The following is a 10,892-nucleotide window of genomic DNA, read 5'->3' on the forward strand; positions in this document are numbered from 1 at the left end:
TATCGCTTTTACCAATGGATATAAAAGCATTGTACATTTTTTAATTGAAAACGGCGCAGATGTTAACTTATTTCGGAAAAACGTATCAAGTCTTTTTCATTTGGCTTGTCAAAGTGGAAATGATAGCATGGTATAGTTTTTTTTTTTATCAAAAACAATGCGGATGTTAACTTATGTAACTCAGCCGGATTCAGCCCCCTTGCTATCGCTTTTACCAATGGATATAAAAGCATTGTACAATTTTTAATTGAAAACGGCGCAGATGTTAACTTATTTCGGGAAAACGTATCAAGTCCTCTTTTTATTGCTTGTCAAAAGGGAAATGATAGCATGGTAGAGTTTTTTTTATCAAAAACAATGCGGATGTTAACTTATGTGACTCAGACGGATTCAATGTTTTTCTGTCGCATTAAATTATTTTAATACAACTCTTTCTTTGTATACGTATTAATGCTCTTTTAGAGCCCTACTCAGTATTCTGAAGAAGAAGAAGAAGAAGATACGTTAACATATTATTGCTTGTCAAAGTGGAAATGATAGCATGGTAGAGTTTTTTATTAAAAACAATGCGGATGTTAACTTATGTGACTCAGACGGATTCAGACCCCTTGCTATCGCTTTTACCAAAGGATATAAAAGCATTGTACAATTTTTTAATTGACAACGGCGCAGATGTTAACTTATTTCGGAAAAACGTATCAAGTCTTTTTCATTTGGCTTGTCAAAGTGGATATGATAGCATGGTATAGTTTTTTATAAAAAACAATGCGGATGTTAACTTATGTAACTCAGCCGGATTCAGCCCCCTTGCTATCGCTTTTATCAAAGGATGTAAAAGCATTGTACAATTTTCAATTGAAAACGGCGCAGATGTTAACTTATTTCGGACATGAGAGTAAAGTACAATGCTTATTAGATAACTGCGGATGTAAATTGTTGTAGTTCACAAAGCTTTAATCCCCTTCCTGTAGCTTCTCAAACTGGACATGAAAGTACTGCACGACCTTTAATTGAAAACGGTGCAGATGTTAACTTATATCAGAAAAACACATCAAGTCCTCTTCATATGGCTTGTCAAAGTGGAAATGATAGCATGGTAGAGTTTTTTATCAAAAACAATGCGGATGTTAACATATGTAACCCAGACGGATTCAACCCCCTTGCTATCGCTTTTACCAAAGGATATAAAAGCATTGTACAATTTTTAATTGAAAACGGCGCAGATGTTAACTTATTTCAGAAAAACGTATCAAGTCCTCTTATTATTGCTTGTGAAAGTGGAAATGATAGCATGGTATAGTTTTTTATAAAAAACAATGCGGATGTTAACTTATGTGACTCAGACGGATTCAGCCCCCTTGCTATCGCTTTTACCACAGGATATAAAAGCATTGTACAATTTTTAATTGAAAACGGCGCAGATGTTAACTTATTTCGGAAAAACGTATCAAGTCCTCTTATTATGGCTTGTCAAAGTGGAAATGATAGCATTGTAGAGTTTTTTTTATAAAAAAAACAATGCGGATGTTAACTTATGTGACTCAGACGGATTCAGCCCCCTTGCTATCGCTTTTACCAAATGATATAAAAGCATTGTACAATTTTTAATTGAAAACGGCGCAGATGTTAACTTATTTCGGAAAAACGTATCAAGTCCTCTTTTTATTGCTTGTCAAAAGGGAAATGATAGCATGGTAGAGTTTTTTTTTTTTTTTTATAAAAAACAATGCGGATGTTAACTTATGTGACTCAGACGGATTCAATGTTTTTCAGTCGCATTAAATTATTTTAATACAACTCTTTCTTTGTATACGTATTAATGCTCTTTTAGAGCACTACTCAGTATTCTGAAGAAGAAGAAGATACGTTAACTAACATTTAAGGGTAGACTTTACTTTACCGGTCCCCAGAAATCAAGATCCGCGCGCATATTGCACTATGACGTAAGATTTAGGTCGTTGCTATGCATCTATTTACGGCGGCCATTTTGAGCTCTCGATCAGAAAACTTCCGAGATTCTAGTTGACACAAAATACAACGATATGAATGGAATAAAATCTTACCTTAGATTTGAAAGTCGTCAAGACTGTTGTTCGGATTTTGAGGGAGGTCTACAAGTGCCACTCGGGGTTTTTTGGTCGGTTCTTTCGTGGTAATAGCGGGGGTGATGGTAATGAAGTCGGATTTGATGGATTCAGGGTTGTAGACTTTTGTAATAATTTCTAAAAAACGCGTGAATGGGTCTGTGGAATCGTTGAGGTATAGTTTACGAATACAGTACTGGGAAAAATAACTGTCATACAGGGTTTTCTGTGTACCGTTGGAGGGTAAGGATTTTTTCAATGCTCTCCAGGTAGATTCAATGGTGTTTGTATGAGCACCTGAGTTTGGATCTACAAAATTTACCGAGTGGTTTACTGTCAAATGAGTAAAACCCTCCTTGTCCAAAGAATTGTAGGCTTTCCAACAATCACTATTTATAGTTGATCCGGGTTTAATGTGTTGTTTTATTATATTGACAAGCGTATCGGCAGTTCTGTTCTCAACGGTTGTGAAAAAACACTTTTTTGAGTCCCGCTCTATGCCCCCAAACACCCAGACTCCATCCACCCGTCTGCCCTTGTGATATTTTCTTTTCCCAAACTTGCTTTCGTCTATTTCCACTACAATTCCCGGGCCACCGATGACATTGTTTTCATTGGTTTGCAGAATGTTATCACAAACTTCTCTGGCGTAGTTATACCAGTCTACTATAGTCCTTTCACAAACTCCCAGTTCATGGCACACAAACTCCTGGTTACATCGATAAACCCAAAAATAGGTTATGTGAAGAATTTGTTCTAATGTCAAATTGTGATTCTCGAACCACGATCCTTTTCGAACGGAAACTTTTTTATGACATTTCTTGTTTGAACATCTCCAAACGTAATTATCCCGGCTAAAGGAGGAATCTTTTCGAAATCCAAAACGCCCAATTTCACAAAATTTGCATATACAGTCTTTAAGATTAAGGAGTAAATTAAGATTAATTAGCCATGCAATAATAGATTCTGTAGACTCACATATTTTTGCTAGATCCTTAAGCTTCAACGGCATCACGTGTATTTATTTACATTGCAGCTGTCAAACTATGAAAATTACACCACTAGGCATGCGCAGCTCGCGCTTCGTTAACGATCATACATCATCGATATTCACTTTATAAACATCAATATATATTGAAATTTATTTTAAAATTAGGTTGAAAACTCTCGTTTTAAAAAACGAAGTTTTAAACCATAAAAACTACCGTAGATTTCGATTTTGGGGTCAAAATAGCTCAAAACCTCACAATTTTCATTTTTATCGATCGCTCACGCGATCTCATATATATAGAAATCGCCTACGGCGATACTATACTTTAGCGCGTTTTTGGAGGGACCGGTAAAGTAAAGCATTAAATTATTTTAATACAACTCTTTCTTTGTATACGTATTAATGCTCTTTTAGAGCACTACTCAGTATTCTGAAGAAGAAGAAGATACGTTAACTAACATTTAATAAGTACGTTAAAAATATTAAACTAGACAAGGAGTTTACGAACGGCTTTCCCCAAATTTATTTCAAAATTAAATTGGTTGACGGTTTATAATGATGAAATTATGGTGTACAGATTCAAAATATTCTATATTTTTTAAAAATACAATACTTTTAAAATTATTTTACATCAAACAACAATTATGTTAATAATTGTATTTATGTGTTGAATGCTATAATTTTATTTGCTGATTTATTGTATTTTTCATGTTTATGTTTGATCTACATTCTTTCTTACCCCTGCAGTTTATTTATAGCAGGCCAGTGATTAACTGCTGCTATTGATCTGTACCAAAAAATGTCCTTATGTTTGTTACTTTTTCCATAAGAGAATCTTGTGCGTAAAATAAGGAGGGTGTCTCAATTAATTTTGTTAGTTATAGTATGTTTACAGGTGTAGTAATTTGTAATGATAGGTCAGTGTTTAACTGCTATTTTTTAGTTGCACATTGTGTCTTTAGAAATTGTTAGTACAATTTTATAGTTAGTCTATTAGAGTGCCTGCGGGTTATCACCTTGGAATTGCCATTCATGTTACATTTGTACGGGTTATAGTATAATGAATTATATGCACTTATTGCCAGGTCAGTGTGTAACTGCTGGTAACACTATGCCAAGTCAGTGTTTAACTGTTGGTACATTTGACTATAAACTGTGATTTGTGTATGTGTTCACATCAGCATCAACAAGTGCACAACTCACCTTGGATGGCACAATGGAATTGCCAATTGTCATTATGCAATTCACATTTGGTGGCATATTTTATTTTTGAGGTGCTATCTTTTTGCTGGTTTTGTATATATTGTATATAATTTTGAACAAAATATTGTTTTTCTGTATTTTAAGGGGATCAGCATATTGATAAGTTATTTAACATTTTGTGTGAACAGTTTTGGGTCTGATCCCCTACTATGTTGTTTATATTTTTCTTTAATTTCGTCATTTTTAATAAATGACAAATTTCATCATGCACAAGTGTTGAGTTCATTTATCAGACAGCAAAAACGGAGCTGCGGTGAGGTTGTGCAGCATGAGAAAACATAAAACAACAATTATGTTAATAATTGTATTTATGTGTTGAATGCTATAATTTTATTTGCTGATTTATTGTATTTTTCATGTTTATGTTTGATTCGATAAGTTGCATTTCTTTCCCAGGCCTTGTAGAGGTCGTTGGCCATATGATGTAATTTCCCTGCAGTGGTCACTGTCCATGTCTATTTTTAGCCAAAATTCCTAGTCTAAAAACCAGTGACCTATTATGTAATTGCTAAAAATTCCATGGTGTAATTCTCCCCAAATTTAATTTAATAGCCAATCAAATTAAGCGATACGGTCACGTGGTTTGATGCGGTCAGTATCTGACCAGTGAGAGTAGGGTCATTCTGTCTTCATCTATAAGAGTGTTAGCACGAGTAATGTTTTGATACACCCACCACCATCCCCGTTTCTCCACTCCAATATTCGAAAGTTGCATACATGTACAAAATATTGTTATTTTGCATATGGCATATTTTATTTTTGAGGTGCCATCTTTTTGCTGGTTTTGTATATATTGTATATAATTTTGAACAAAATATTGTTTTTCTGTATTTTAAGGGGATCAGCATATTGATAAGTTATTTAACATTTTGTGTGAACAGTTTTGGGTCTGATCCCCTACTATGTTGTTTATATTTTTCTTTACTTTCGTCATTTTTAATAAATGACAAATTTCATCATGCACAAGTGTTGAGTTCATTTATCAGACAGCAAAAACGGAGCTGCGGTGAGGTTGTGCAGCATGAGAAAACATAAAACTGATTATGTTGATTGCTTCTTGCTATCAATATATCATTATTGCCGATCATTCCTTTACAAGGAATACTTGTTTCAAGTTACAAGTTGTTTGTTCACACGTGTTCTATAAGATGGTACAATTTTATTAAACTGACGGCGCTTTCTTTGCTCTTGGTTAATTCTTGTAACTATTTGGTGTTGAAAAAAGGGTGTTATAATTGGATATCTGTTTGGATATATGTTGTCACCTAACATGAAACAGTCTAATGGGAAAGGGAGGCCTGTTCCAATTTTGTATGACATTAAGGAATACTACTGAGCGTCGTTTTGATGTCCAAGAAATCGACTTCTAGATGACGAATCAAACCCAAAATGTCAATTATGATTTGTGCACGTAACGCGTGATATTTTCTATGACCAGAGTAATAGTCTTTGTAGTTCCGTTCTGGGACAATATATTTCGACTGATGTTTCGTCGATTGCACCAACTGCATTTTGGTAATTTTGGCCAAACACGTATCATATCCCGTCATTCATCAACCGATGGCCACGTGATGAATAAATTTGATACAGCATGGAATGCAGGCATTAACTGGTCAATTTCTTCATGAATTGTTGTGGTACTTACATCAAACAGTAGAGACAAGAAATTGTAAGATGGATAACATCTCATTCAAATCATAAATAAAAGCGTACGGTTTTTTGGTGAAAAATTATGGCCAGTCATTTTCCTACCCATAGCGTTAGTTATTTTTTGCACAAGGTCTAGAAAAGTTTAAAGACTCTATCTAGCCTGTTATCTCATAAAAGCCATAGGAAACATGCTGAATATATCTCTTCCTTGCCACACATCTGGTTCACATGTACAAAGACGATGTCGCACATCCACCAAATGATCCGATAGGGATTTATTAGTGATAATCATCAATATTGATAAAAATTTGTTTAACAATAAAACAATCGGGCGGACACGAAGCAAAAGCTGGGAGAGCTGTGTATCAACCTCTAATGATTAAACGCCGCTTAATGATACAAATATCATTAAGCTTTGCAATTGCAACCCCTAATGCTTTTAATTCTGGTATTAACTGTTGACAATATCAACCACTAATGAAAAATCGCCGCCTAATGATACAATTTTATCATTAAGCGTCGCGAATGCAAAGCAGACCTAACGCTTAATAAAACAAGCAAACAGCTACAAGATCAACCCGTATTGATACAAACATTTTTATCATTAAGGATGGATTCTTCTCATCATTTTTTTACCTCAAGTGGGTCTCCATATATGAACATGTCGTAAAATTCAAACTGTTGCAATTCACAATGAAACTACATTAATAATTATGAATATATTTCATTTCACAAAATAATAACTTCTTAAATGTGTTGAGACCAAGGAAAAGGTAAAATTATGTCGTTTACGAAATGCCGTGGTCGGCGCGAATAACAACAAAAACAAATGGAGAGGGGGAGGCCGAGATTGAGGGGTCGTTTTGTGTCAAAACGACGGGAACGCAAATACGACTCCATAAAAAGGGGGATTCGGCAGAGATGGGGGAACACAAAAATAGCCGAGACACATAGCTATTCTAAAATCGCTTCCACCAATGAAACAATTGAGTCAGACGACTATCACTCCGTTGACAATGTCCCAGTAGATCTAGAAGAGGTTGAGATTGTTTACACTGAAAATGTAAGTTCTAACCGCTTATATATTAAATATATTTGAGAAAAATGATATTTACGCATTCTATGTTCACTAGTATCATAACATACACATTGCAAACTCTAACATCGCTCACACTGTATTCGTTGAACATATACCGGTATATCGCCACTGCACAGGCAGACGACAGAGATAGCGTCATTTTTGTTGTTCTCTAATTAGATTGCAATATGTAACACATACAATGTTTATTTCTCTCTGTTAAATTTGTAAAAAGGTTAAAGTTATCCAAATTATTCCTAGAGAAAACGATCAGAGAATAATTTCCCACTGTTTACACTCCATCATGAAATATGGCGGCCCATACGTATAAAAAATATGGCATTATAACCCCCCCCCCCCCACATAAATCATACAATACTTTGTATCCATTAAACGTCTTAGGTGTATATTTCAAAGTTACAGAGATACAAAAAAAATCATTTACAATTTTTATGATGAGATTAGTAATATTAAAAGATTTAATTTAACTCTTTATAAATTTATTCCTTGTTTGTTATAACCCGGGCCCTTTTTAAATTTTATGGTCACAAAACTTCAACTAGCACAGTAGAACCTTTTTTTATATAGAATTACCTTAAGTTAATAAGAGATCTGTATTAAGATGAAGTAAAAAAAATTAAGGTAAATTTGAATTTTTTCTTTACTATTAAAATTGTCTTTAAAATCTTTTTCATTTTTCTTTTTCAAATTTAAGTCAGGTCGCATAAGTTTATTTTTTAAGGTATAGCAATATGGATTTTAAAAGTTTAAACCTTCACTAATACAAAATAAAGATGGATATCATAAGTCATTATTTTAAAATTCATATATATCATTATATCTAGGCCTATAAGTATTATTTCATTAAAATTTATATATCAAAAGAAATATGCATACAATAAAGAATTCGAAGGAAAAAAAATGACAAAATACAACATGGAAAAAATGATTTTAAAAGATCAGAGTTTTTGCATAAAGAAATCTCAGAACAAGAATTTTCTTTTTTCAATTAAGGTAATAGACTCCCCTCGTCTTGAAAAGGACTGGAGATGTGGCCGTAGGTTGATTGAGCTTGGGGTACTTGCTGATGGCTTGTCTGCCTGCAAGAAATGTGGCTTACCCTTACAACTTTCCCACTGCCAAGGAATAACAAACTTTGGTCTTTCAGCTATGCTCAAAATACCTTGCATGAATTCTGCTTGCAAAATGATCAACAATGTTCCAACAGGAAAAAGGCATAATTAAATTTGGGATGCCAATACAAAGTTAGCAGCAGGTCAGTATATTCAATGTACATTGGATGAATAAAAATTGACAAACATTCAAAACAATAATGATAACTAAGTTTAAAATAATGAAAATTGTATTCAAATGAATATTATATTAAATAATTGATGGTATGTATTTTATTATTGGATTATTTTTCTTTTCATGTTCTGACAGCTGTACAACACACTGGGATAGGCTTTGACCAGATAAGTGGAATACTGGCTGAGCTAAACATGCCACCCATCAGCAGAACACTACTTAGCAGCAGACAAGTAGAGATTGGAAAAGCTACAGAATGTATTGCTTCCTTATCGATGCAAGAAGCTCTAGAAGGAGAAGTTATGGCAACAAACATGTACATTTTTATAATTCATACACTTAAAATTGATATTATATAGGCATATGGTCATAAGCAATTTGAAATAAGTCTGAATTGCCCCCCCCCCCACCCCACCCCCATGTACCCTCTTAATACTACAAGAGCATGATATAAATTCTGAGTTTTAAACAGAGATACATTTCACAAAAACATAAAATGATATTATATATATATATATGGCTGTTGAATTATTAAGAAATGTTTATTACATATATTATATCTTCCCACAGAAAGAAACAGTCATCCAGCATAAGTGTCAGTGTAGATGGGGCTTGGCAAAAGCGCGGAAGTGGCCGGTCATATGATAGCCTTACAGGTAATATTATACAATAATGGAGTCTTCACGATTATCATATGGTTTGATATTCAAAAAAAAAAATAATTACTGGGTCAAATGTATTATTTATATCATACCTGTATTTGTAATTGGTTATCGCTTTTTTCATACAAAAATAAAGTATGAATTTTTTAAATTTATTTCTTGATAAATATATTATACTTGATTATGTAAATATTTTATTATTTATTTGAAAGTTTATATATAAGTTGATATATGTTATATACATACAAGTACTATAAAGAACTTTACAGTTTAAATAATTATGTCATTCCTTGTAGATGTGAATTATCTATGTTATTAAAACGCAATATGATTTTTATAGCCAAAATTTAAGAACACTGATTTTCATCTTAATTCATGTTTAGGCCATTGCTCAATGATGGGTGTAGAAACAGGGAAAGTCATCGATTACAGTGTCCGTAGTAAAACATGCAAGATTTGTGAGAATGCGGAAAGGAAAAATACACCACCTGCTCCACATGAATGTACAAGAAATTGGACAGGTAATGTCACTAAGAAAACTTCAACAAAATAATTTAATTCATGCAAATATTTACAAGCATACCTGCAGAAAAATTTAAGCAATGTGAAATACTTTACTTTAAAATCCTATTCTCTTAATTCTAAAGTCTTAAGGGAAAAGAGATATATTATACTTTTTAAGAAAAAAGTTTTTTTGATATTAAAAAAGAATGTTATATTTACAGGAAGCTCAAAGTCCATGGAGCCTGATATGATAGTGGAGATGGTAGGAAGGACACTGGAGAAAGGAGTAAGGATGGAAGGACTGGTTGAGGATGATGACACAACTGCTATCACGCGAATCAACAAAGAATTTGATGCACATATCCAGAAACAGTCCGACAAGAACCATGTAAAAAAGAACATTGCAAATTCCCTGTACAATCTTCAAAAAATGCATAAAAGTCTCTCCACTAAAATCATAAGATACATTCAGAAGTGCTTCAACTATATGGTTTCTCAGAACCAGGGTAGCCCAAGTGGAATTGAAAAAGGCCTGACTGCTTTGTCCTTTCATCCCTTTGATAATCACAAAGAATGTGATCAACTTTGGTGTCACCATAAAAGAGACCCAACCAAAAAGTTAACATCCCTCCCTTATGGTCGACCATTGGAGAATAAAGCTCTGCAGTAAGACCTGGAAGGCATTTTTAACAAGTTAAAGAAGCACAGAAATTAGCCAATCTTGGAAGCACGCAACCAAACGAAAGTTTTAATAAAACTGTGGCATCCAAAGCTCCAAAAAATCACCTCTTCAGCAGAACAATAACCTACAGGGTAGCAGCAAGAGTGGCACAAAAAAATATTGGTCAAGGCTATCTGGTGCAGGCAAGCAAAATTTCCATTACATTTAAAATTAGGCTTTGATTACTTTCTGTGTGAGTATATATGTATATACTAGTGCAAGAATTGTAACTATGAATTTAGCAATTCATTCTTTATAAAGTCCCTGTTTTTATCAATAGGTCAACAAGAAGATTGGCATTTCCCCGGGAACTTATACAAGGAGGCTAGCTGCTCTCAAAGACAGAATAAATAGACGGAAAAAAGCGATGTCGATCACCAAAGAAGCAAAAAGAAAAAGACTGCACCTGAAAGCAGAGAGGTTTGAATGAAATATACCTAACCATTACCATAATGTTAATGTTATTGATTTTTTTTTTACAAATAGAGGTTGCGTAAAGATACGTAATTAATGCATGCACGCCAACCAGTGTCGATACTTAATATGATGACAGTGAAATGATATTTTATGCTGACAATTATATGATGAACAGTTTACATATACAGTATACTCTTAATGATAAGTGATAATC

The 10,892-nt window shown here is 33.7% G+C and overlaps 2 protein-coding genes across 2 annotated transcripts; one reads left to right on the top strand and one right to left on the bottom strand.

Annotated features, from left to right (window-relative positions):
* Window positions 1-1,890: 1,890 nt before the first annotated feature.
* LOC117681872 (uncharacterized) lies at window positions 1,891-3,307 on the bottom strand. The gene has a single exon (XM_034448256.2). The coding sequence runs from the start codon at window positions 3,094-3,096 to the stop codon at window positions 2,065-2,067; it is 1,032 nt and encodes a 343-aa protein (XP_034304147.2). The 5' UTR covers window positions 3,097-3,307; the 3' UTR covers window positions 1,891-2,064.
* Window positions 3,308-6,676: 3,369 nt separating this feature from the next.
* LOC117688357 (uncharacterized) lies at window positions 6,677-10,234 on the top strand. The gene is made up of 6 exons (XM_066071379.1): window positions 6,677-7,051; window positions 8,081-8,342; window positions 8,510-8,690; window positions 8,945-9,030; window positions 9,420-9,557; window positions 9,762-10,234. The coding sequence occupies exons 3-6, from the start codon at window positions 8,569-8,571 to the stop codon at window positions 10,208-10,210; spliced, it is 795 nt and encodes a 264-aa protein (XP_065927451.1). The 5' UTR covers window positions 6,677-7,051; window positions 8,081-8,342; window positions 8,510-8,568; the 3' UTR covers window positions 10,211-10,234.
* Window positions 10,235-10,892: the final 658 nt, after the last annotated feature.

Source organism: Magallana gigas, chromosome 9, assembly GCF_963853765.1.
Source record: "Magallana gigas chromosome 9, xbMagGiga1.1, whole genome shotgun sequence".
NCBI lineage: Eukaryota > Metazoa > Mollusca > Bivalvia > Ostreida > Ostreidae > Magallana > Magallana gigas.

What these genes read in the sequence shown, in the direction of transcription:
- LOC117688357 (XM_066071379.1), top strand. Translation starts at nt 8,569, where the DNA reads ATGCCACCCATCAGCAGAACACTACTTAGCAGCAGACAAGTAGAGATT. An exon ending in GTCATATGATAGCCTTACAG is followed by an intron (nt 9,031 to 9,419) that starts GTAATATTATAC and finishes ATTCATGTTTAG; the next exon opens with GCCATTGCTCAATGATGGGT. An exon ending in ATGTACAAGAAATTGGACAG is followed by an intron (nt 9,558 to 9,761) that starts GTAATGTCACTA and finishes TTATATTTACAG; the next exon opens with GAAGCTCAAAGTCCATGGAG.
- LOC117681872 (XM_034448256.2), bottom strand. Translation starts at nt 3,096, where the DNA reads ATGCCGTTGAAGCTTAAGGATCTAGCAAAAATATGTGAGTCTACAGAA.